The sequence below is a fragment of the Salmo trutta genome, chromosome 30 (assembly GCF_901001165.1).
Source record: "Salmo trutta chromosome 30, fSalTru1.1, whole genome shotgun sequence".
In the NCBI taxonomy this organism is placed as follows: domain Eukaryota; kingdom Metazoa; phylum Chordata; class Actinopteri; order Salmoniformes; family Salmonidae; genus Salmo; species Salmo trutta.
This window is the reverse complement of record NC_042986.1, coordinates 42,841,755-42,869,231: the sequence shown is the minus strand read 5'-3', so window position 1 is coordinate 42,869,231 and position 27,477 is coordinate 42,841,755. Positions and strand designations below refer to the sequence as shown.

General features: G+C 43.0%; 2 protein-coding genes across 6 annotated transcripts in view; both read left to right on the top strand.

Moving 5' to 3' along the window:
- Positions 1 to 8,908, top strand: part of LOC115168730 (FYVE, RhoGEF and PH domain-containing protein 1) — a 44,268-nt gene extending 35,360 nt beyond the window's left edge. Inside the window, exons 10-12 of the mRNA XM_029724255.1 lie at positions 570 to 728; positions 1,208 to 1,354; positions 3,262 to 8,908. Of these exons, the coding sequence (XP_029580115.1) occupies positions 570 to 728; positions 1,208 to 1,354; positions 3,262 to 3,531 (576 nt within the window). The 3' untranslated portion in view covers positions 3,532 to 8,908. The remainder of the gene's footprint in view (positions 1 to 569; positions 729 to 1,207; positions 1,355 to 3,261) is intronic.
- A 591-nt stretch (positions 8,909 to 9,499) lies between these two features.
- Positions 9,500 to 27,477, top strand: part of LOC115168729 (transcription factor E3) — a 29,344-nt gene continuing 11,366 nt past the window's right edge. For 2 of the 5 annotated variants that reach the window (XM_029724252.1, XM_029724250.1), the window contains exons 1-5: positions 9,503 to 10,106; positions 19,486 to 19,599; positions 21,730 to 21,970; positions 22,167 to 22,391; positions 25,235 to 25,330. In XM_029724252.1, the coding sequence (XP_029580112.1) occupies positions 9,958 to 10,106; positions 19,486 to 19,599; positions 21,730 to 21,970; positions 22,167 to 22,391; positions 25,235 to 25,330 (825 nt within the window). In that variant the 5' untranslated portion in view covers positions 9,503 to 9,957. Of the gene's footprint in view, positions 10,107 to 14,025; positions 14,520 to 19,485; positions 19,600 to 21,729; positions 21,971 to 22,166; positions 22,392 to 25,234; positions 25,331 to 27,477 lie in introns of those variants that run through there. The other 3 variants (XM_029724253.1, XM_029724251.1, XM_029724254.1) reach the window with 3 other exon arrangements.

Below are 27,477 nucleotides of genomic sequence, written 5' to 3'. Positions count from 1 at the left end.
GAGAACTCCTCCCCTCCAGCCAGAGAACTCCTCCCCCCCAGCCAGAGAATTCCTCCCCCCCAGCCAGAGAACTCCTCCCCTCCAGCCAGAGAACTCCTCCCCTCCAGCCAGAGAACTCCTCCCCTCCAGCCAGAGAACTCCTCCCCCCAGCCAGAGAACTCCTCCCCCCCAGCCAGATAACTCCTCCCCCCCCAGCCAGAGAACTCCTCCCCTCCAGCCAGAGAACTCCTCCCCTCCAGCCAGAGAACTCCTCCCCTCCAGCCAGAGAACTCCTCCCCTCCAGCCAGAGAACTCCTCCCCTCCTCCCCTCCAGCCAGAGAACTCCTCCCCTCCTCCCCTCCAGCCAGAGAACCAGCCAGAGAACTCCTCCCCTCCAGCCAGAGAACCAGCCAGAGAACTCCTCCCCTCCAGCCAGAGAACTCCTCCCCTCCAGCCAGAGAACTCCTCCCCTCCTCCCCTCCAGCCAGAGAACTCCTCCCCTCCAGCCAGAGAACTCCTCCCCTCCAGCCAGAGACCTCCTCCCCTCCAGCCAGAGAACTCCTCCCCTAAATACTCTCTGTGTTATCCAGGTGGTGTGTGGAAAGTGTTCAGAGTTCAGGGCCCGTCTGCTCTATGACAACAACAGGGCTAACAGGGTGTGTATCGACTGCTACACAACTCTAGTGGGGGTTCCCCCCTCCCCCGCCAGTCTGACCAGCAGCGCATACAGACGACGGTCAATATTAGAGGTACGTAGAAGATCCTGACTGCTGTAGAACGGTTAAAGGAGAGACCAGAGATAATATGTACGGTGTGAGTCCTGACTGCTGTAGAACGGTTAAAGGAGAGACCAGAGATAATATGTACGGTGTGAGTCCTGACTGCTGTAGAACGGTTAAAGGAGAGACCAGAGATAATATGTATAAGTAAGATAACAGAACCTCTATAAAACAGATACTTCAGAAGGTTCTGTTGACGGTGTGAGTCCTGACTGAAGGTCTTGGTCAAACACATTACCAAAGGTCATACCAAGGACATGCATTTATGTCAAATACTTTTCTATGTTTTTTAACTGTATTTGAGAAGTAAAAGACAGGAATGTTCTGTAATGCTGTGTGTGTGTGTGTGTGTGTGTGTGTGTGTGTGTGTGTGTGTGTGTGTGTGTGTGTGTGTGTGTGTGTGTGTGTGTGTGTGTGTGTGTGTGTGTGTGTGTGTGTGTGGTCTACAGAAACAGGCGTCGGTGGCTGCAGAGAACAGTGTGATGTGTAGCTTCCTCCACCACATGGAGAAGGGAGCAGGCAGAGGCTGGCAGAAAGCCTGGTTTGTCATCCCAGAGAATGAGCCACTGGTGCTGTACATATACGGTGCTCCTCAGGTGAGATGACCTGTTATTACACCTCTATTAACCTGTTATTACACCTCTATTAACCTGTTATTACACCTCTATTAACTTCTTTGGGCTAGGTGGGACGCTGCGGGACACAGCCAGTGAAATATCAGGGCGGCAAATTCAAAAACAACAAAATGTCATAATTCAACTTTCTCAAACATAGAACTATTTTACACCATTTTAAAGATACACTTCTCCTTGATGTAACCACATTGTCCGATTTCAAAAAGGCTTTACAGCGAAAGCAAAACATTAGATTATGTCAGGAGAGTACATAGACAAAAATAATCACACAGCCATTTTCCAAGCGAGGACATGTGTCAATAAAACCCAAACCACAGCTAAATGCAGCACTAACCTTTGACGATCTTCATCAGATGACACTCCTAGGACATCATGTTACACAATACATGTATGTTTTGTTCGATAAAGTTCATATTTATATCCAAAAACAGCATTTTACATTGGTGCGTGATGTTCAGAAAATGTATTCCCACCAACAGTGTAACAAGACTGTTGTTAGACTGTTGTCAGACTGTTGTTAGACTGTTGTCAGACTGTTGTCAGACTGTTGTCAGACTGTTGTCAGACTGTTGTCAGACTGTTGTTAGACTGTTGTTAGACTGTTGTCAGACTGTTGTCAGACTGTTGTTAGACTGTTGTCAGACTGTTGTCAGACTGTTGTCAGGCTGTTGTCACGCTGTTGTCAGACTGTTGTCAGACTGTTGTCAGACCGCTGTCAGACCGCTGTCAGACCGCTGTCAGACCGCTATTAGACCGCTATTAGACCGCTGTCAGACCGCTATCAGACCGCTGTCAGACCGCTATCAGACCGCTGTCAGACCGCTATCAGACCGCTGTCAGACCGCTATTAGACCGCTGTCAGACCGCTATTAGACCGCTATTAGACCGCTATTAGACCGCTATTAGACCGCTGTCAGACCGCTATTAGACCGCTATTAGACCGCTATCAGACCGCTATTAGACCGCTGTCAGACCGCTATCAGACCGCTATTAGACCGCTATCAGACCGCTATCAGACCGCTATTAGACCGCTGTCAGACCGCTGTCAGACCGCTGTCAGACCGCTATTAGACCGCTATTAGACCGCTATTAGACGCTGTTAGACCGCTGTCAGACCGCTATTAGACCGCTATTAGACCGCTGTTAGACCGCTGTCAGACCGCTATTAGACCGCTATCAGACCGCTATTAGACCGCTATTAGACCGCTATCAGACCGCTGTTAGACCGCTGTTAGACCGCTGTTAGACCGCTGTTAGACCGCTATTAGACCGCTATTAGACCGCTATTAGACCGCTATCAGACCGCTATTAGACCGCTGTCAGACCGCTATCAGACCGCTATCAGACCGCTATCAGACCGCTATTAGACCGCTATCAGACCGCTATTAGACCGCTATTAGACCGCTGTTAGACCGCTATTAGACCGCTGTCAGACCGCTGTCAGACCGCTGTCAGACCGCTATTAGACCGCTATTAGACCGCTGTCAGACCGCTGTCAGACCGCTGTCAGACCGCTATTAGACCGCTATTAGACCGCTGTCAGACCGCTGTCAGACCGCTATTAGACCGCTATTAGACCGCTGTCAGACCGCTGTCAGACCGCTATTAGACCGCTATTAGACCGCTGTCAGACCGCTATTAGACCGCTGTTAGACCGCTGTTAGACCGGACTCAGATAATGATCCACTGATGCTCTACGTATTCGGTGCTCCTCAGGTGAGATGAGAAGCTTAGCTATGTACATGTATGTATATACTGATCTCCCACTGAACATCCTGAATTAAGTTTCCTCTGGGAAAAAAAGTGATTCTCATTCTGACCGTCCACTTTCTGTGTTTACCTTCATCCTCCTTTTTCTCCTCCTCCAGGATGTGAAAGCCCAGCGCTCTGTCCCTCTGATTGGCTTTGAGGTCTCCCTTCCTGAGTCATGTGACCGCATGGAACGCCGCTTTGCCTTCAAAATCAGCCAATCACACCTTACACTCTACTTCAGCGCCGACGGGGAGGAGCTACAGCGCCGCTGGACAGAGGTCCTATCGCGCGCGGGGAGAGGGGAGGAGCTACAGGATCACGGTTCAATCATAGAGACCCTAGAGGAGGAAGGGGAGGAGACTGCAACCTCGGGAGAGAATACGTGATTGGTTAGAAGGCATAAAATCAGAATTAGATAATCTGCTGTATACTCATAAAAACTACAAACTAGAAACTACAAACTGTACAGATCATGAGCAGCACATACGCACAGTTTAAAACTTACAAACAAACAAACAAACAAACAAACAGACACACAGACACACAGACACACACCTCTCTGTATTTAATGTCAGTGACCAGTCAGTTGCATGATAATCTGCCGGTCCGTTTCTTTCAGTCAGTGTATTGCTCATCGTCTCATTAGTGAACCAGTGTTTGCAATAACAAAACAATGCCAGTCAAAGTAAAGTGTTGCTCCCCTCCTCCCTTCAGAAGAAACACATTACATGAAGATTAGTGTGTCATAGGTGATTTTTTTACATTCTTTCATTCTGAGCACGGAACAGACATCCTCCTCCGTACCATTTTCCTCTGCCAAAATCCATGTTGATGATGTCATGTTTAGAACATTGAGTGGTTGCTATGCTGTCTGAGTGTTCTAGGGTTCTAGGGTCCTGAGTGTTCTGAGTGTTCTATGGTTCTGAGTGTTCTATGGTTCTGAACGTGTGTAACTCTCCACAGAAGGAAGTAGAAAGCTGATTATACACTACAGCTCTGTTTCAGTGTCTGTTCCTCCATGTGAAATGGCTGTTGTTTGGATGGTGATTGTTTTGCTATCCTATCTGTTACTTTCTACCTAATGCAACGAGATGATTCCTGAAGGGCTGGACAGTGTTGGAATAGGATGATGGACTGAGGGCTAACTGACCCCTGGGCGGACGGACGGACGGACAGAGACTGTCCCTGAATCCCTGGCCCTTTGGCTGAAGAGAAGAGGAAACAATATGGCTGCCTGCTACAACTGCCCTCTCCCGAGTCTGCTCCTGGGGATGTTAAACTACAGATGGAGGATCGTAATATGAGACAGTTTGCTACAGCTGGAATCCTGCAGCAACAGGATATGTGAATTATTACGTGGATTATAATGAATTAACCTTTTTTTTTTTAGTAGGGTTTGATAAAGAAAATTGTTACGCCAAATCAAGTCTGAAATTTTAAAGTGTACATTTCAAACCTTAGAAGCGTTTTTAAACCTTGAATATACTACAACTTTGCACAAAAGAGTGATCAAATGAAGATCCTACATCTGTATAGCCTTTCACGTCTGTTCTGGGGGGGATGTGTTTCAGTCTTACAGTCTCCAAGTGTTATCCTTCCTCCTCAAGCACTCTCTCTCGTCGGGTTCGGCTCTATAGAATTTAGAATACAGAATTCCCAATTTGAAACGGTCCCTTTTTATGGAAAACGGTTTGTTTAGTTCTTGTACGGGGCTAATTGTTTTGTACGTAGATCGTGTAAAGAGGATGTTGTTACATTAGGGAAAGACTATTGAAAGAAGATTTAAGAAAAATATATATAATTTTTGAGGTTTGACTCCAATTGAAGAAGTTACGTGCCCTTTTCTCACTTTTTACAATTAGATAACAGTGTTTTTAACCTTAAAAAAATTCCCTCGATGCCCATGTTATCTCTAGAGCCAAGGGCCCAGTGATGAATAGAGGGATTGAACCCCGTCTATAACTGAAAACATTCTTTATTAAAAAAGCAGATAGTTAGTTCCTGACTTGCAGAATCTTTCTGACTCCCTAAAGTTGAACGCTTAAAAAAATAAAAAAAATAAAACATTGGTCCCAATGGCTTGACAAGTGTTATAAACACACCACTCTGCCACCTAGTAGAGACAGACTGTATTACACCTAAGAGCATCTGCAGAAAGCAGGGAATTAGTTACAGCCTGTTTGTCCCTGGAAGAGACAGGGTGAGGAGGTATAGAAAGACTGATGAAATACATGACTGTCCATAAAATCATTTCTCTTTCTAAAACATGGTAATATAGCTGGAGCTTGTCATGTCAGAGATGGATTTATGATATTGTACTAATGAAGTCCTTATTAGAGACATTGAGAACGTCTTCCCAATCTCCACTGATCTGTTTAGGCTACGGTACTTTGGTACGTGGTTATGTTGTTGAGTGAGAGAAAGCATGTTGTGTTGACATGTTTGAGAGAGAGAGAGAGAGAGAGAGAGAGAGAGGCGGCAGGGGACTAAGAGATTTCAGAAATGGCTTGTGTTTTGTATCATTCTAACCAGTGGTATCTAACTTTATGAGAGTGTTTTACTAGTTAATACAGAGTACAGAATGATACAGTATATATGAAACAGCAAAAAAGTAGAATATTTGAGATGTTTTGATGAATCTGGGTTGTTTGTGTATGTTTGAAAATAGTTTTTTTTTTACGTGCATTTGCATTGTATAATTTATTCTCCTCTCGGCCCAGTTTTGTGGGTGAGGTGTAGGTCTATATGTGTTATTGCTGTCATGTTGGTGCTATCTAGATTGGACTTCAAATTATCGTGATTGAACTACTTTTGGACATCCCAGAACTTCTCAATGACCACTAACTACAGTATTAGTCTGAAGATGACGATGTCAATTAACATAACGTAAAGGGAATAGATACTAGCCTGGTACCAGGTCTATTTGTGCTGTCTCGTCAACTCATCCATAACAACATCCATTGAAGTTGGCAAGACAGCGCCAACAGATCTGGGACCAGGCTAAACTGACACATTGTCTTTGTTTTTACTCCTAAACTAGTAATTCAATGTGGTGATTGGCTCGATGGACGAATTCAAAAGGTATATATATTTTTTTTAAATACAGCTGAACAATTGTGTTGGATTGATATTGTTTTGTTATTGTTTCTCTTTGTTGTCTGAGAGAAGCATTCAGTAGCTTAGCTACAGTATAATAACGTCAGATAGACAAGACCAGATATAAAGTGACGTGTGTAAATATTGACATTCCAGTGTGTACTTGACTTGCCGTCCATCCAGCCTCTACTGTACATAGCCTGGTCCCAGATCTGTTTGTGCTGTTTTACCCAACTCTGTGACAACTCTTGAGTTAGCAAGACAGTTACAAACAGGTCTGAGACCAGGCCTGCACACTTCATGTGCCAAGAACACCGATTCAAAGTGTTGGTTTAAATCTGAATACCTATACATTAGGTTATGTTAATCCCCACGTCCCCTCTTTGAAAGAGCGTTCATGTTGAATTATAGCAGTGCCAGACCTACTTTTATCTATCTGCACTATAGAGTGTTGATGAGTGTCAGTCTTCTCTACAAACATCACAGACAACAGGACCATGACTGTCTGCACAGATAACAATACTGTCGATAAAGTTTATATAAATTAGTATGATGGGACAGCTACTTCCTGTCTCGTTACATTACCATGGTAACAGTTACAACATGCCTTACAGTACAGTCTTATAGCTTCTTAGACATAATCCGTCAACACTGCTTTATGTTACCTCTGCTTTTACCAATATACACTTAGGGATACTACGGTACGATTGAGGCTCTCAGTCTATATTTTTATTTGATTATTTGTGGGTTTTTTTTTATCTGCGTTTTGTATTCATTTATTGGTTTTACTCCAAAGTATTTTTTTAATTCACCTGATGCCCGGTAATATTGAACCTTCAGACAAATCCAAATCCAAATGAAATAATTTGACAGTAGAATCACTAATAGGATAATTGTATACTGCTAGAACATATTCAGTAGTGGTATAAATCCTGGATTTTTCTTGAATCATGAATTCGGATTAAATTTGGATTTTTGTTTGTGTACCAAAAATACCTGTGCTCTGTTTTTTTTTTTTTTTACACAACATTCCCATTGGAATACACTACAGTACGTTTTATATATAGACGGATTCATTTCCCAATACTTCCAAACATATTGCTGAACTGTATTGTAAGACATGATTCTGTTTGTTTACAATGTAAAGGTCATAAAACTAGAGGTACTCACGCGTTCAAGGACAACTGCTGTGTGCCTCGTGTGACGATCAGGAATCTGCAATGTTTGGGGAACTTTACCAACTATCTTTACTACAATATACAAACTTTAAAAAAAAATAGGCTTTCATTGACATCTACATGAACTTGTTTGAACATTCTGTGAAATAATAATGAGACATACAAACATGCTACACACATTACATGTTACTGTAACTATGGATGTTACTGTAACTATGGATGTTACTGTAACTATGGATGTTACTGTAACTATAGATGTTACTGTAACTATGGATGTTACTGTTACTGTAACTATGGATGTTACTTTAACTGTGATGGGAAACCCACACATTACGTGGGTGTTACTGTAACTATGGGTGTTACTGTAACTATGGGTGTTACTGTAACTATGGATGTTACTGTAACTGTGATGGGAAACCCACACATTACGTGAGTGTTACTGTAACTATGGGTGTTACTGTAACTATGGATGTTACCGTAACTATGGGGGAAGTGTATACAGTACACACATGTTACATGTTGCTCTTGAAGCGCTTTGAAATTCTATAAAATGTAATAAATTATTATTATTGTTATTATTACATGATTGTTACCGTAACTATGATGGGATACAGACAAGATACATGTGTGTTAGTTTAACTCTGATGGGAGATGTGTAAACAAACATGTTACATGTGTGTTACTTTAAAACTGTGTTACAGGTTTATACAAACATGTTTGAGTGTTACATAATCAGTGGTACAGGTTTATACAAACATGTTGGAGTGTGATTGTTACTGTAACTTTACGGTAAAATGGGATATACAGACAGACAGGTAGAAGCAGTGACTGGTGTGTTTACAGTAATGTCCTGTCATCAGCTTAGTGGCCTGTACACTGCTCTGCTCTAGTCTGGCTGGCGTTACTTTTAATGTTGTTGTTCTTCATCAACACCTAGGGTTGTGTCTGAAAGGCACCATGTTCACTATATAGTATAGTGCACTACTGTTGACCAGGGCCCATTGGGTCACCCATACAATTCTGTCACATTGGTCAAATGTAGTGCACTATGTAGGGAATAGGTTTCCATTTTGGACGCATCCCCAGGTCTCTGTTGAGAAAACCCTGATATGAACCGTCAGTACGGTAAGAGGATATTATAATCTTGTTACAGTGAACCAGAACGGCCTGGACACGTAAAAATACATTGGCAAAAAAATATGCAAATAAAGCTTTCGGAAATATGTTATAGTCTCACTGAGCGTAAAAGGCATAATGTGGTACAATTATTTCCTCTTTTCGTGAATAACACAACGGTATATGTTTTATCGTCAATAGGAATGAGTATCACTGTTATTATAATTATTATTAGGATTATTCTTATTACTAATAATAATATCGGTGGCAGGCCACTGGGTACCATTGTATGTCGATATACAAATGAAATCTGTGCAAGATAATGATGAAATGTTTATGAGTTTAAAAAAAATAAAAGGAAGACTATGTGTCATTACGGTGTTTGGTTCTCTGAAACACTGATATTATTGTTAAGCCTATTCCATATTCAATCTAAATAGATGATCTAATTAATGAATTAATCAAAATCAACATTACACCTTTCCGTTGGGTGAAACTTCTAGACATTTATTCCATGTGTCATCAGTGGGACTACATAGAAACAACATTTATTCCATGTGTCATCAGTAGGCCTAAGTAAAAAAAAACATTTATTCCATGTGTCATCAGTAGGCCTAAGTAAAAAAAAACATTTATTCCATGTGTCATCAGTAAGACCTACATTAAAACAATATTTGTCCCATGTGTCATCAGTAGGACTACATAAAAACAATATTTATTCAATTTTTAATCAGTAGGCCTGCATCATAACAGCAGTAAATAAAATGATATAGCTTCTGGTAAAGTTTTGTGATCTGCGAGCTTTGTGACAAGCAGATTAAATATGTGTTAAGTGGAAAACAACCTCTAAACTGGCCTATGTACTTCCGTGGTTCTCTTTACGCAATCCTATTGGCTGAAGAACATTCTAGCTCTGCCCACCCGGTCCGTTCATTGGAAACCTGGCTTGTCCGTCAAAGCTCGAACGATCCTTCGTTCAGTGTTGACTGGGAAGAAAACAACAACAAAAAAAGCTATACGGACACTCCTAACCTGCAAGACCGACATTTAATTTGTTGTATATTTTTAATTTGGTTAAACTTAAGGTTAGAGTTACGGTTAAGGTAAGAGTCGTTTTACAGGTCAGGAGTGTCCTTATAGCCTCTTCTAGGTTGACGTCCGTGAGGATTTCGTCTACTTTTCACCCCACTTCCCGTAATAGAACGGTGAGCAGGATGATTTGATTACGACTCCCCGCAAATCGAGTCTGCAGTTACACCGAACGAACCCTACTCATTCATTACGGTGTTTGCGCGGTGATAGTCTCTCTCTCTCTCTCTCTTTCTCTCTTTCTCTCTCTGGATTTCAAGCTGCACTATCGATTCTTCGGCCTTGCTAAGATACTATCTTTGTTAGCAACTCAGGAACCGATTTGGTAGAGAAATGTCTACCTTTGACAAGGGGCAAAACAGCGAGGAAACGGGGACATTTGAATCATATCAAAATCGCGTTTTGGTACAGAGAGCTCCTCACGAACAGCCGCAGTCTGTGTTCGTCATTCTAGACACGGCCGAAGCTCTGAATTTCATCAGGTGAGTCAAAGATACATGTGTGTGTATATATATATATATATATATATATATATATATATATATATATATATATATATATATATATATATAACAGCTATTCTATTCCATTGTATATAGCGTTCCATCTATTATCTCCCACTGGTCTACTTATAAAACCAGTAGAACTAATTTACTGGGCATTTTGACCTAATTTGTTGAGTAAATGTTCTGTGATGGCATCACTCTCTGATTATATATATGCAGCTGCAGTATCAGAAAGGAAGTGTTCTCGTAGACAGAAAGCTCTCTGTCTAAGCGGGGTAATTAATAGACACACACACACGGGGTTACAGTAATTCTGCTGAGATGTGTAGGGTGAGTCATCTCCTTCAGCATGACCTGCTATCTGGGTGGCAGGGTAGTCTAGTGGTTAGAGCATTGGACTAGTAACTGGAAGGTGGCTAGATCAAATCCCTGAGCTGACAAGGTAAAAATCTGTTGTTCTTCTCCTGAACAAGGCAGTTAACCCACTGTTCCCCGGTAGGCTGTCATTGTAAATAAGAATTTGTTCTTAGCTGACTTGCCTAGTTAAATAAAAACCACGACTGTGTCAGAGGAAACCAATAGAGCAAGTCAAGAACAGTAACATGGAATGTGTGTTGAATAACCTTGAATAACCAACACTTCTGTATGTATGTGTGTCTGTATACCAATTAGCTACCTTGACCTGAAATGAAAAGCCAAAGTGCATTTGATTCCACATAGCTGTTAAGTTTGCATTCCTGTTATGGTTGAAACAGACCTACTAAATTTGGGATTGTATTTTGTTACACTTTGTCCACATGTTGTTGTATAAAAAGGCAAGTTGCATAATGCTGAGTGATTAAACTATGATGATTTACTGGGCTATAACTTTAGCTGTAATTCAGTAAACTTGAACACTTCTTGAAAGTTACCCAATCTGTATTTTATGTTTTGAATGGGTTTTAAATTCCTGGACGGTTGTTATAACACACTCTCTCCTCTGTGTGTGTGTGTGTGTGTGTGTGTGTGTGTGTGTGTGTGTGTGTGTGTGTGTGCCATGCGTGTGGACCTTGTCTGAGTGGAAATGACTCAGCAGAAATCTCCCTCTCAGCTCATTTTTATGGCTTCCTGTAGGGTCACATTCCAAATGGCACCCTATTTCCTTATATTGCACACTACTTTTGATGGTCCCTGATCTAAAGTAGTGCACTCATATAGGGAAGTGAGTCCCAAATGGCACCCTATCTACAGCCTGGTCTGGGATGAATGTAGATCTGCTGAGAGGTTGTTATTTAGTTTGACCAACTAAATGAAAAACACATCTCTCCGATAACATCACACTGATGTTGAGTGGACTTTTCCTACTTCCTTTATTTTATTATGATTTATTTAACCTTTTATTTAACTAGGCAAGTCAGTTAATAGCAAATTCTTATTTTACAATGACGGCCTACCAAAAGGCCTCCTGCTGGGTTGGGGGCTGGGATTAAAAATGTAAATACATTTTAAATAAACATATAGGACAAAACACACATCATGACAAGCCTACTTTATTTTATCCCTTTGGAATGTGGACTGTAGTCTACTGTGCTCGTGTCTACTGTGCTCGGGTCGACTGTAGTCTGCTGTGCTCGGGTCGACTGTAGTCTGCTGTGCTCGTGTCTACTGTGCTCGGGTCGACTGTAGTCTGCTGTGCTCGGGTCGACTGTAGTCTGCTGTGCTCGGGTCGACTGTAGTCTGCTGTGCTCGGGTCGACTGTAGTCTGCTGTGCTCGGGTCGACTGTAGTCTGCTGTGCTCGGGTCGACTGTAGTCTACTGTGCTCTGGTCGACTGTAGTCTACTGTGCTCGTGATGTCTATAGTCTACTGTGCTCTGGTCGACTGTAGTCTACTGTGCTCGTGATGTCTGTAGTCTACTGTGCTCGTGATGTCTGTAGTCTACTGTGCTCGTGATGTCTATAGTCTACTGTGCTCTGGTCGACTGTAGTCTACTGTGCTCGTGATGTCTATAGTCTACTGTGCTCTGGTCGACTGTAGTCTACTGTGCTCGTGATGTCTATAGTCTACTGTGCTCGTGATGTCTGTAGTCTACTGTGCTCGTGATGTCTATAGTCTACTGTGCTCTGGTCGACTGTAGTCTACTGTGCTCGTGATGTCTATAGTCTACTGTGCTCTGGTCGACTGTAGTCTACTGTGCTCGTGATGTCTATAGTCTACTGTGCTCGTGATGTCTGTAGTCTACTGTGCTCTGGTCGACTGTAGTCTACTGTGCTCTGGTCGACCGTAGTCTACTGTGCTCTGGTCGACCGTAGTCTACTGTGCTCGTGTCGACTGTAGTCTACTGTGCTCGTGTCTACTGTAGTCTACTGTGCTCTGGTCGACTGTAGTCTGCTGTGCTCGTGTCTACTGTGCTCGTTTCGACTGTAGTCTACTGTGCTCGTTTCGACTGTAGTCTACTGTGCTCGGGTCGACTGTAGTCTACTGTGCTCGGGTCGACTGTAGTCTACTGTGCTCGGGTCGACTGTAGTCTACTGTGCTCGGGTCGACTGTAGTCTACTGTGCTCTGGTCGACTGTAGTCTACTGTGCTCGGGTCGACTGTAGTCTACTGTGCTCGGGTCGACTGTAGTCTACTGTGCTCGGGTCGACTGTAGTCTACTGTGCTCGGGTCGACTGTAGTCTACTGTGCTCGGGTCGACTGTAGTCTACTGTGCTCGGGTAGACTGTAGTCTACTGTGCTCGGGTAGACTGTAGTCTACTGTGCTCGGGTAGACTGTAGTCTGCTGTGCTCGTGTCCACCGTAGTCTACTGTGCTCGTGTCGACTGTAGTCTACTGTGCTCGTGTCGACTGTAGTCTACTGTGCTCGGGTCGACTGTAGTCTACTGTGCTCGTGTCGACTAGTCTACTGTGCTCTGGTCGACCGTAGTCTACTGTGCTCGTGTCGACTGTAGTCTACTGTGCTCGTGTCGACTGTAGTCTACTGTGCTCGTGTCGACTGTAGTCTACTGTACTAGCAGCTGGTTTAACACATTGTTGTTTCTCTTTCTCTATTGTTTTTGTTGTATTTTTTTTTATATAATGGTACAGATTAGAGACATAACTAAATGACCAGGTTTATACCAAGAAAAACATATTCATTAATTGTTTTCTTTGTGATCAATTATAATATATTATATTATAATAAGACTATAGCACAGATAAAACAATGAGACCGATATTTCACCCGATGTATAAATGTGACGCATCCACTTCACGTTTCCATTCACTACCAAATATGGCCCAGTGGCTGTAGGAGAAGATGTATTTTGGATATCATTCTGCTAATTTTCTCATTGATCAGAAAGAGTTTTCTGTTCCCAAAACTAAAATCTGTTACGAACTGAGTGGACAAAGTTTTGTAGACTACCGCTTTCCCAAAGTTTAAAATGTTTTTTGTTGTTGTTGTTTAGGAGTGCAGAGTCAACATTTGAGTTATTATTGCACATTTCACAGAGTAAGGCGTTCCCTAACGGAAATATGCAAGTATATGTTAGGATGAGCCAATAGGATCTCGCTAACTCGTATCTGGCTATGCCCCCTTCTCCCCCTTTGCTTGTTCTGCCCCCTATGACTCATTTGTTCCCGTTTGAAACGATAGACAGTGGTTTATCTTGGTTTAGTTACACACATCTTTTACTGATAAACGAAATCCTACCAAATGGAGTTTAAGACTCGGCTATTTTTGATGAGAACATGTTCAAATGTTTAATCTGCCTCCTTTGTCTAATAACAGTAATATTAATACAATGTTTCCCCTGCCTACTGTGTTGTTACAATGTTTACACTACAATGTTCTCCAGTCATCACTACTGTTAGGCTACGATATTAGAACGTTTCGTTTGACAGAAAGTTGGTGCGTGATTTATAGTAGTCCGGGTAGTAATGAGGTTTAGTTCACTTGCTTCCTATTTTTAGCAGCTCTACGGATGCCTCTGTCATTTTGTCGCGCTGTAGCCTAAGCAACTAATACGATGTAACAAGCCAATGTCTTAGGATACAAAGGGCTATTCTTAGATTTTATTGTCTAACGGGTCATTTGATCGCTGAGGCAAAAAAAAACCCAACATATTTTTTAGTTGAATGTTGATGAGGTTTCTCTAAATTATTCTCGGTTTAACCGTTGAGCGGAGCAGAAGGCAACATCTTCCTCTTTATGATGACAACATGGCTTCCTATTCTACAACATTAAAACAAAAAACGACATTTTTGTTTTGACAAATTAATTCTTATTTTTTCTGCATAAACCTAATTGTGAGACTGGAATATTTTCCCACTAAGGACCGATTATGGAATTTCATTACTCGGCTTTCAATCTACCGGGTTTTCAGTTATTTTTCTCCTGAAGGCAACGGGACTATTTATATAATTTATTGGTGAGTTGGATATATTTTAGTTTTCATATCATAATAGTCATAAAGACTAAGTAATATAAGCTAGTATTCGGTTCGGTCGGTGGTAAATCTAGAACAAGACGTCTTGGCGGTGTTTGTGTGTTTACATTCTGTGGACGTCTGCTTGGCATCCGGGGTTGGTGTTTACGGAGCTATTTTCTTCCCTCAGCCTGAGACCTGCTATAATGTATACTAAAATATATATGTAACAATTCTTATAATTTTTTTTTTTTTACTGAATAACAGTTCATAAAAGGAAATCAGTCAATTTAAATAAATTCATAAGGCCCTAATCTATGGATTTTACATGACTGGGCAGGGGCGCAGCAATGGGGAGCCAGGCCCAGCCATTCCGAATGAGTTTTTCCCCACAAAAGGGCTTTATTACAGACATAAATATTCCTCAGTTTCATCAGTTGTCCAGGTGGCTTGTCTCTCGCAGGTAAAGAAGTCGGATATGAAAGTCTTGGGCTGGCATGGTTACATGTGGCCCAGGGTTTTTAGTCTGGTTGGACTTACTGTAAATTCTCTAAAACAACATTGGAGGTGGTTTATGGTAGAGAAATGAACATTCAATTCTCTGGCAACAGCTCTGGTGGACATTCCTGCAGTCAGCATGCCATTTGCATGCTCCTTCAAAACTTGAGACATCTGTGGCATTGTGTTGTGTGACAAAACTGCACATTTTAGTGGCCTTTTTTGTCCCCAGCACAAGGTGCACCTGTGTAATGATCATGCTGTTTAATCAGCTTATTGATATTCCACACCTGTCAGGTGGATATATATCTTGGAAAATGAGAAATGCTCACTAACAGGGATGTAAAAAAAGAAGAGAAATAAGCTTTTTGTTTCATAATGGAACATTTCTGGGATCTTTTATTTCAGCTCATGAAACATGGGACCAACACTTTACATGTTGCTTTTATATTTTTGTTCAGTAAATATACAGTGCCTTCAGAAAATATGCACAACCCTTGACTTTTTCCACATTGTTACGTTACAACCTTATTCTAAAATTGATTATAGTTTCCCCCCTCAATCTACACACAGCACCCTATAATGACTAAGCAAAAACACACATATATATTTATTTTGTGCAAATGTATTAAAAAACAAACAAACCCTGATATCACATTTACATAAGTTGTTGTGATTTTTATTTGACCTTTGTTTAACTATGCAGGTCAGTTAAGAACAAATTCTTATTTTCAATGACGGCCTTGGAACAGGGGGCAGAACGACAGATTTTGTACCTTGTCAGCTCGGGGATTCGATCTTGCAACCTTTCGGTTAATGGGTCCAACACTCTAACCACTAGGCTACCCTGCCGCCCCTAATAAGTATTCAGACCCTTCACTCAGTACTTTGTTGAAGCACTTTTGGCAGCGTCCAGTCTTCTTGGTATGACACTTCTAGCTTGGCACACCTGTATTTGTGGAGTTTGTCCTATTCTTCTCTGCAGATCTTCTCAAGTTGTCAGGTTGGATGGAGAGCGTCGATGCACAGCTATTTTCAGGTCTCTCCAGAGATGTTCGATGAGGTTCAAGTCCGGGCTCTGGCAGGGCCGCTCTGGAACAGGTTTTCATCAAGGATCTCTCTGTACTTTGCTTTGTTCATCTTTCCCTCGATCCTAAATAGTCTCTCAGTCCCTGTCGCTGAAAAACATCCTCACAGCATGATGCTGCCACCACCATGCTTCACTGTAGGGATGGTGCCAGGTTTCCTCCAGACGTGATGCTTGGCATTCAGGCCAAAGAGTTCCATCTTGGTTTCATCAGACCAGAGAATCTTGTTTCTCATGGTCGGAGAGTTCTTTAGGTGCCTTTTGGCAAACTCCAAGCTGGCTGTCATGTCTACCATAAAGGCCTGATTGGTGGAGTTATGCAGAGATGGTTGTCCTTCTGGAAGGTTCTCCCATCTCCACAGAGAAACTCTGGAGCTCTGTCAGTTTGACCATCGGGTAGGCGTACCCTAATGGAAATATGCAAGTATATGCAAGAACGGGCCGATAGGATCTCGCTAACTCGTGTCTGATCCACCAATCAGGCCTCTAGGGAGGTTTTTCCTAGCCACCGTGCTTCTACACCTGCATTGCTTGCTGTTTGGGGTTTTAGGCTGGGTTTCTGTACAGCACTTTGAGATATCAGCTGATGTAAGAAGGGCTATATAAATACATTTGTTTTGATTTGATTTGGCCTTTCTCCCCTCGATTGCTCAGTTTGGCCGGGTGGCCAGCTCTAGGAAGTGTCTTAGTGGTTCCAGACTTCTTCCATTTAAGAATGATGGAGGCCACTGTGATCTTGGGGACCTTCAATGCTGCAGAAATGTTTTGGCAACCTTCCCCAGATCTTTGCCTCAACACAATCCTGTCTCAGAGCTCTACGGACAATTCCTTTGACCTCATGGCTTGGTTTTTGCTCTGACATGCACTGTTAACTGTGGGACCTTTATATAGACAGGTGTGTGCATTTCCAAATCATGTCCAATCAATTTAATTCACCACAGGTGGACACCAATCAAGTTGTAGAAACATCTCAAGGATGATCAGTGGAAACAGGATGAACCTGAGCTCAATTTCGAGTCCCTTAGCAAAGAGTCTGTATACTTATGTAAATAAGGTATTTCTGTTTTTTTATACATTTACTAAAATGTATTTAAAAAAATTAACTTTGTCATTATGGAGTATTGGGTGTAGATTGATGAGGATTTTTTTTATTTAGTCTATTTTAGGATAAGGCTGTAACGTAACAAAATGTGGAAAAAGTCAAAGGGTCTGAATACTTTCCAAAGGCACTATATAGTGTATATTCTTATCCAACCGCCTGTGTGCTCCTGACCTGTAGTTGTGTGTTCCTGACCTGTAGTTGTGTGTTCCTGACCTGTAGTTGTGTGTTCCTGACCTGTAGTTGAGTGTTCCTGACCTGTAGTTGTGTGTTCCTGACCTGTAGTTGTGTGTTCCTGACCTATAGTTGTGTGTTCCTGACCTGTAGTTGTGTGTTGCTGACCTGTAGTTGAGTGTTCCTGACCTGTAGTTATATGCTCCTGACCTATAGTTGAGTGTTCCTGACCTGTAGTTGTGTGTTCCTGACCTGTAGTTGTATGTTCCTGACCTGTAGTTGTATGTTCCTGACCTATAGTTGTATGCTCCTGACCTATAGTTGTATGCTCCTGACCTATAGTTGAGTGTTCCTGACCTGTAGTTGTGTGTTCCTGACCTGTAGTTGTATGTTACTGACCTGTAGTTGTATGTTGTATGTTCCTGACCTGTAGTTGTGTGTTCCTGACCTGTAGTTGAGTGTTCCTGACCTGTAGTTGTGTGTTCCTGACCTGTAGTTGTGTGTTACTGACCTGTAGTTGAGTGTTCCTGACCTGTAGTTGAGTGTTCCTGACCTGTAGTTGTGTGTTCCTGACCTGTAGTTGTATGTTCCTGACCTGTAGTTGAGTGTTCCTGACCTGTAGTTGTGTGTTACTGACCTGTAGTTGTATGTTCCTGACCTATAGTTGTATGCTCCTGACCTATAGTTGTATGCTCCTGACCTATAGTTGTATGCTCCTGACCTATAGTTGAGTGTTCCTGACCTGTAGTTGTGTGTTCCTGACCTGTAGTTGTATGTTACTGACCTGTAGTTGTATGTTGTATGTTCCTGACCTGTAGTTGTGTGTTCCTGACCTGTAGTTGAGTGTTCCTGACCTGTAGTTGTGTGTTACTGACCTGTAGTTGAGTGTTCCTGACCTGTAGTTGAGTGTTCCTGACCTGTAGTTGTGTGTTACTGACCTGTAGTTGAGTGTTCCTGACCTGTAGTTGTGTGTTCCTGACCTGTAGTTGTATGTTCCTGACCTGTAGTTGAGTGTTCCTGACCTGTAGTTGTGTGTTCCTGACCTGTAGTTGAGTGTTCCTGACCTGTAGTTGTATGTTCCTGACCTGTAGTTGAGTGTTCCTGACCTGTAGTTGTGTGTTACTGACCTGTAGTTGTGTGTTACTGACCTGTAGTTGTGTGTTCCTGACCTGTAGTTGTATGTTACTGACCTGTAGTTGAGTGTTCCTGACCTGTAGTTGTGTGTTCCTGACCTGTAGTTGTATGTTCCTGACCTGTAGTTGTATGTTCCTGACCTGTAGTTGTATTTCCCTGACCTGTCATTGTATGTTGTTGTGTGTTTCTGACCTGTAGTTGTGTGCTCCTGACCTGTAGTTGTATGTTCCTGACCTGTAGTTGTATGTTCCTGACCTGTAGTTGTATGTTACTGACCTGTAGTTGTGTGTTCCTGACCTGTAGTTGTATGTTGTTGTATGCTCCTGACCTGTAGTTGTGTGTTACTGACCTATAGTTGTATGTTACTGACCTGTAGTTGTGTGTTACTGACCTGTAGTTGTATGTTCCTGACCTGTAGTTGTGTGTTCCTGACCTGTAGTTGTGTGTTCCTGACCTGTAGTTGTGTGTTACTGACCTGTAGTTGTGTGTTACTGACCTGTAGTTGTATGTTACTGACCTGTAGTTGTATGTTACTGACCTGTAGTTGTGTGTTACTGACCTGTAGTTGTGTGTTACTGACCTGTAGTTGTGTGTTCCTGACCTGTAGTTGTATGCTCCTGACCTGTAGTTGTGTGCTCCTGACCTGTATTTGTATGTTCCTGACCTGTAGTTGTATGTTGTTGTGCATTCCTGACCTGTAGTTGTATGTTACTGACCAGTAGTTGTATGTTGTTGTGTGTTACTGACCTGTAGTTTTGTTACTGACCTGTAGTTGTATGTTCCTGACCTGTAGTTGTATGTTCCTGACCTGTAGTTGTATGTTGTTGTGTGTTCCTGACCTGTAGTTGTATGTTACTGACCAGTAGTTGTATGTTGTTGTGTGTTACTGACCTGTAGTTGTGTGTTCCTGACCTGTAGTTGTGTGTTCCTGACCTGTAGTTGTGTGTTACTGACCTGTAGTTGTGTGTGTTTTCCAGTGTGGAGCCTCTCCTACCTGAGTCGGGGATAGTGGCAGATATCGAGGTCGAGAGCATCCTTCCTTCAGAATCGGATGCCTTCTACCAGCTGAAGAGCCAGCCCATTACTCTGAGGTGAACACACACACACACACACACACACACACACACACACACACACACACACACACACACACACACACTGTTCTAGGTCAGACCAGATACTCTCTTCATGTCGGTCTATCCTCCCATGTTCATCATGTACAACGGAGCTGTTCACCAAGACATGTCTGTGCATGCCTAGTTCAATCCAATCAAATTGTATTTGTTCACATGCGCCGAATACAACGTGTGTATGCTTCCTTGCGAGCCCTTAACAACCAACAAAATGCAGAGTTAAAACATTTTATAATACAAAGACAAATAGTAACATGAGAAATAAGGAAATGATTCTCTCTGCTTCACGGAGAGAGAGAGAGACAGACAATGAAGTTACTGTTGTTTATCCTCTCTGTCTAAACCCCGTGGGGATTTCCTACAGTGTATTCACCGTGACTCAGCAAGGATACACGACCACACCGAGGAGGATTTAAAAGTTCAAGTCAATGTTATTAGTCTCTTCTTGATAAAAAAACAAGAGAGAAGGGTGTTTGGAATAGACAAGCTGTTAAGGATGGCCTTCCCTGTGGCTCGGTTGGTAGAGCATGGTGTTTGCAACGCCAGGGTTGTGGGTTCGATTCCCACGGGGGACCAGTGCAAAAAAAATAAAATATATATTTATTTTTTATTTTTTTTGCAAACACCATGCACCATGCTCTACCAACTATATATATAACTATATATATTTTAAAAATGCATGAAATGAAATGTATGCATTCACTACTGTAAGTCGCTCTGGCTAAGAGCGTCTGCTAAATGACTAAAATGTAATGTAACTGTAAGGACATTCTCCAGTTCTGGTGTAGTAATGGTAGTATTTGTGTGACTATTGAAAGACGAATGTTTGATTTGACTGTTAGTTGTAATGTGTATATTAACAGCGTTGGCATCACGAAAGGGGAACATTACAAACGTTAGACAGTCAAAGATTTATACGTCTTCATTTCCTCCTTTTTGGAGAGGTTGTGTTCGTTGCTGGAAGGTTACAGTAGTAACTTCACACAACCTTAGTCGTGTTGATCTATTTCTTAGACTCACACAACTTCAGATGGTCATGTTAGTTCAAGCGTGATCATGTTTTTTTGTGGGAACTTCTGACTGGGAAAGCCCTCCCAGGGTGAAGGGGAAAGCCCTCCCAGGGTGTAGGTAGGTGTAAGGTGACTTCTGACTGGGAAAGCCCTCACACTTACCTTCACCCTGGGAGGGCTTTCCCCTTCACCCTGGGAGGGCTTTCCCAGTCAGAAGTCACCTTACACTTACCTTCACCCTGGAAGGTGACTTCTGACTGGGAAAGCCCTCCCAGGGTGAAGGGGAAAGCCCTCCCAGGATGAAGGTAGGTGTAAGGTGATCTTGGTTTGTAGTTTTGATTCCCTCGTCTCCTTGTGTGTATCCAGGGCGACTGAGGAAGACGTTAACAGCGGAGGGTTTAGGGTGTAGGGTGTAGGGTTTAGTGACTAATCTGGTATGGCTACTGGGACGATGACAGCAGAGAGTTAGACTCCCTGTGTGAGGCTAATAGGGTTTAGGGTGTAGGGTGTAGGGTTTAGGGTGTAGGGTTGAGTTGAGTTCTAGGGGCTTCCCAGTGAGTCACTCAGCAGGATGGAAATATACTGTATCTCTATGTAATTACAGAGTCTTGTGAAATAGTGTTCTGTACTTTCAGTTGTCCTTGTTGCACAGCAATCTGAACCCGCGGACCTTAACTGCTACATATTGTTACTGTCTACATAGTATCATCATCATCATCACTGCTATTTCTCACTGAGTTCTGCCTCTCTTCATCAAGGAGACTGGTCTTGACAAAAACCTTCTGGTGCAGCATTGACATTTAACAGCCTCAAATGTATATCTTGCTCCCGTTTTTGTTCTCTCCTGCTTATTTCACTGCATTGATGTATTCTCAATGTATATGTTTAATTTATGTTTTATATTGTATACAGTTTTTATACTGACCCCCCTCCCCCTGCAGCCCGTTATTGGGGACAATAAAGCTCAACATAGTGAGGTGACTCTGTCCCCTCTCCTTCTCTCCGCAGCCTGTCTCTCTCGGGGACAATAAAGCTCAACATAGTGAGGTGACTCTGTCCCCTCTCCCTCTCTCCGCAGCGTGTCCCAACCTCCCCCTGACAAGGCCTCTCCGTCCTCCGGCTCGGTGATGACGTCCCGGGTGTTGATGAGGCAGGAGCTGATGCGCCAGCAGGCCAGGGACCAGGAGAGGAGAGAGGCCCAGCAGCAGGTCTCCTCAGCCCAGCTACGAACCACCGACTCCTCCCCAGCCATCTCCGTGGCCCCAGGGCATACCGCGGCCAGACCTCCCCCTGCTCAGGTCCCTGTGGAGGTCCTTAAGGTAGGTCATGCCCCAGCTGGAGCACACTTACCACTGTATTTTGGGGAGGTACTGCACTTGCTTGTGACAACAAATGTCTTATCTGTTAGTGCTTATTAAATGGAAGTCTTATAGTGCATTATAACCAGATTATAATGCATTATACCTGCATTCGATCGTTGACTAATCTCACCATCTCTCTCTCTCTCTCCTGTAGGTTCAGACCCACCTAGAGAACCCCACTTGGTACCACATCCAGGCCTCCCAGAGACAACAGGTTAAACACTACCTCTCCTCCGCCCTGGGGAACAAACTGACCAATCAGACGCTGGGTGCCTCCCCCTCGCCTCAGTCCGGATCCGCCCCCTCTCTCCAGCCTGCAGCCAGCAGCACTCCCAGCAGCCCACTGGCCGTGCTCAGCCTGAGCTCCAACAAAGAGGAGGTGCATCACCGTTAGAAACATAAGAGATACAAAATAATACTGTTCTGTTTTGCATTCCATGGTCTCCCAGTATAGGAAGTACATGGGAGCTTGGGTTGAATTGAATCCTGGGAAAAAAAACCACAGGGAATAATGAATGAGCAACTACCATGATGAGGGGGGAAATAATAATTCACTTCTGTTCAGCTGCTTCAGACATCTCTACGCCTAAACAACAGTAGGTTTCCGTGAGCTGCTGTTTTCTAAATATTAGGTCATCTACATTTTATATACATCTTATTGCTAGTGGCTCTGCTAAATGACAAAAAAATTCACATTTAATTGTATCAGTTTTAGATGTTTTTATGAGTTACCAGCATTTTTACTCTTAACTCAAGTTTATTTGGGTGTTTCTCCATAGGTATTATACGTTGTCTTGGTCTTCCAGTTTTAAATTCAACATAAGCTCCCCTGTAATTAAAAAAAATAGCATTCTGTTGTAGCCTCACTGTATCGTTGTCTGTCTGTCTGTCTGTCTGTCTGTCTGTCTGTCTGGAGCTTGTCTGTCTGTCTGTCTGGAGCTTGTCTGTCTGTCTGACTGGAGCTTGTCTGTCTGTCTGACTGGAGCTTGTCTGTCTGTCTGACTGGAGCTTGTCTGTCTGTCTGACTGGAGCTTGTCTGTCTGTCTGTCTGACTGACTGGAACTTGTCTGTCTGTCTGTCTGACTGACTGGAACTTGTCTGTCTGTCTGTATGTCTGACTGGAGCTGGTCTGTCTGTCTGTCTGGAGCTGGTCTGTCTCCTGTCTGTCTGACTGGAGCTGTCTGTCTGTCTGACTGGAACTGGTCTGACTGGAACTGGTCTGTCTGGAACTGGTCTGTCTGTCTGTCTGGAGCTGGTCTGTCTGTCTGTCTGGAGCTGGTCTGTCTGTCTGACTGGAACTGGTCTGTCTGACTGAAGCTGGTCTAGTTTGTCTGTCTCCTGCTCCTTGCTCTGTGGCTCTGTGTTTGGCACAACATTGTGCTGTCAAATACCACAGGACTAGCTGTCCTGTCTGACTGGGGCTGGTCTGTCTGGGGCTGGTCTGTCTGTCTGACTGGAGCTGGTCTGTCTGGGGCTGGTCTGTCTGTCTGACTGGAGCTGGTCTGTCTGGGGCTGGTCTGTCTGTCTGACTGGGGCTGGTCTGTCTGTCTGTCTGACTGGGGCTGGTCTGTCTGTCTGTCTGTCTGACTGGGGCTGGTCTGTCTGTCTGTCTGTCTGACTGGGGCTGGTCTGTCTGTATGGGACTGGTCTGTCTGTCTGACTGGAGCTGGTCTGTCTGTCTGACTGGAGCTGGTCTGTCTGTCTGGAGCTGGTCTGTCTGTCTGTCTGGAGCTGGTCTGTCTGTCTGTCTGGAGCTGGTCTGTCTCCTGTCTGTCTGACTGGAGCTGTCTGTCTGTCTGACTGGAACTGGTCTGACTGGAACTGGTCTGTCTGGAACTGGTCTGTCTGTCTGTCTGGAGCTGGTCTGTCTGGAGCTGGTCTGTCTGTCTGACTGGAGCTGGTCTGTCTGTCTGTCTGTCTGACTGGAACTGGTCTGTCTGACTGAAGCTGGTCTAGTTTGTCTGTCTCCTGCTCCTTGCTCTGTGGCTCTGTGTTTGGCACAACATTGTGCTGTCAAATACCACAGGACTAGCTGTCCTGTCTGACTGGGGCTGGTCTGTCTGTCTGTCTGGAGCTGGTCTGTCTGGGGCTGGTCTGTCTGTCTGACTGGAGCTGGTCTGTCTGGGGCTGGTCTGTCTGTCTGACTGGGGCTGGTCTGTCTGACTGGGGCTGGTCTGTCTGTCTGGGGCTGGTCTGTCTCTGTCTGTCTGTCTGGGGCTGGTCTGACTGGGGCTGGTCTGACTGGGGCTGGTCTGTCTGTCTGTCTGTCTGGGGCTGGTCTGTCTCTGTCTGTCTGTCTGTTTGTCTGGGGCTGGTCTGTCTGACTGGGGCTGGTCTGTCTCTGTCTGTCTGGGGCTGGTCTGTCTGGGGCTGGTCTGTCTCTCTGTCTGTCTGGGGCTGGTCTGTCTCTCTGTCTGTCTGTCTGTCTGGGGCTGGTCTGTCTGACCGGGGCTGGTCTGTCTCCTGCACCTTGCTCTTTGTGTGTTTGGCACCACATCGTTCTGTTAAATACAACATCAGCCAGCCTAATAACCTCTGCACGCTTCACAATTCATAGCAATACCACAGAGACTTCAATTAAAGGTTTACTCCGCTGCCCGTTGCCCTGTCAGTCTGTGTATTCGCTTCAATAGGAAAAACGTTGTTCATTTGTCCCTGAGGGGATTAAATAACGTTTAATTGAAATGTAATTGAACTGGAATTTTTAAAGTCAGTGTGTCGATAAAGCTCTTATTCAGACTTCTATGGTTCTAAAGGAGGGGTTGACTTGTGGCAAGGAATGAAATAGTCTGAAGAAGACATTTCATAAGGAATTAAATAATCTGAAGAAGACATTTCATAAGGAATTAAATAATCTGAAGAAGACATTTCATAACGAATTAAATAATCTGAAGACATTTCATAACAAATTAAATAATCTGAAGAAGACATTTCATAATAAGAGCGTGAAGAAACCATTTTCTAGGAAGAGAGTGTGAGTCCATTTCATTGTGGCTTGTGAAGTGGTGCCTCATTCATAAAGTGCTGTGTGGAGTGTTTTCAGTGAGGGTAGACGTGGGAGGGAGGGAGGGAGGGAGGGAGGGGGGGTAGACGTGGGAGGGAGGGAGGGGGGTAGACGTGGGAGGGAGGGGGGTAGACGAGGGGGGAGGGAGGGAGGGTAAATGGTAGATGTGCATCATGTCACCTCTTCCTCTACTGACCCCAGAGCTGTTTGTATTTCAGATGGAAGATGTGATCGACGACATCATCAGTCTTGAATCCAGTCTCAACGATGAGTTCTTTACGTTGATCGACCCTGGACTACAGGTGGCCAACACGGTATGTAGTAATATATATATATATATATATATATATATATATATATATATTATCTAAACCTTATATACTCTGGCCTACAGGTGGCCAACACGGTATGTATTTAAACATAGTACCAAGGACATATGACGATGCATTCACTCCTGGGGATGAATGAATCATCTTTAAGCCTGCTTCTTCAAAATGAAACTAATGTATGTGAATAGATACCGCTGCTGCAAACAGTTGATTTTATGGAATCCTCTTCAATCTTCTCCAGAGGCGGTCACTGAAAGTTGACCTTTGCTCTTATTGGCTTATCAACACATTGTCTTTGTGTGTCAGTGAGTATCCGTGCTGTTTTGTGTGGTCGGAGATCATAGATTTTTTTTGGGGGGGAGCAGGGCAGTTATATGTCCAAGTCAGAGACGGTGGAATCCATCCTGGCGATGAGAGTAAACATTGTGTTCTGATATATTGCTAACAGTGGCCAGGACGGAGTGGGACGGTGTGGGACGGTGTGGGACGGTGTTGTCAGTCAACCTGCATGGTGTCGGAGGATATAGACAGGAGGGGGCTGTGTGTAGAACGCTGATAGCTTAACTGTGGAGACTAAAGGTTAGCTAACCGTGGATCAGAGAGAGAGAGAGAGGAGAGGTGTGTGTGTGTGTGTGTGTGTGTGTGTGTCTCCCGCTGAAGACGTTTGTCCATTTCTCAACTCTGTTCCGTGAGAAAGGAGAAGTGTCAGAGCGGTTTGGCAGGAGAAAGATGAGGATTTTGGTTGTTCTGCAGCATGATAACAAAATAAATAAGATGATCGAGGTAAAACATTTTATGTTGTTGTTCTGTGGAATCTGTATGACAAGAATAAGAATATGGGTTTGTGTTTTGAAGAGGCTAGATGAGATAACGAGAGGTTTTTGACTGGATTTCTTTTGGTTTCTCACTGAATTGCTTTATTATTATTATTATTATTTTTTTAATTGTAGCTTACTACAGACTTTGGCTTGTCTGGTAGACATCCTAACATGTTTATTACTGTATTCTGTTAATGAAACAGATGTAGACATGTTAACAAGATGTTTTACTGTATTCTGTTAACGAAACTGAGATGTAGACATGTTAACAAGATGTTTATTACTGTATTCTGTTAATGAAACAGATGTAGACATGTTAACAAGATGTTTTACTGTATTCTGTTGTTAATGAAACTGAGATGTAGACATGCTAATGTGTTTTATTACTGTATTCTGTTGTTAATGAAACTGAGACAGACATGCTAATATGTTTTATTACTGTATTCTGTTAATGAAACAGATGTAGAGATGATAACATGTTTATTACTGTATTCTGTTAATGAAACTGAGACATAGACATGCTAATGTGTTTATTACTGTATTCTGTTAATGAAACTGAGACATAGACATGCTAATGTTTATTACTGTATTCTGTTAATGAAACTGAGACATAGACATGCTAATGTTTATTACTGTATTCTGTTAATGAAACAGAGACATAGACATGCTAATATGTTTTATTACTGTAGTCTGTTAATGAAACTGAGATGTAGACATGCTAATGTGTTTGTTACTGTATTCTGTTAATGAAACTGAGACATAGACATGCTAATATGTTTATTACTGTATTCTGTTAATGAAACAGAGACATAGACATGCTAATATGTTTTATTACTGTATTCTGTTAATGAAACAGAGACATAGACATGCTAATGTGTTTGTTACTGTATTCTGTTAATGAAACTGAGACATAGACATGCTAACATGTTTATTACTGTATTCTGTTAATGAAACTGAGAGACAGACATGCTAATGTGTTTATTACTGTATTCTGTTAATGAAACTGAGACATAGACATGCTAACGTTTATTACTGTATTCTGTTAACGAAACAGAGATGTAGACACGCTAATATGTTTTCTTACTGTATTCTGTGGCTGAATATTAGATAGTGTTGGTCACATTGACCATTGAGAGATAATGTAATCACATGGTGCACACTCAGCGTGGTGTCTGTTAAAGGGACATTTCACAGTTTTCAACTTCATGTTCTTCATCATCTTCAGCATCACCACAACATCAACATTTGTGTAAATAAATGCACCTATGCCTGTAAGACGCCTTGGATAAAAACGTCTGCTAAATAGCATTATAT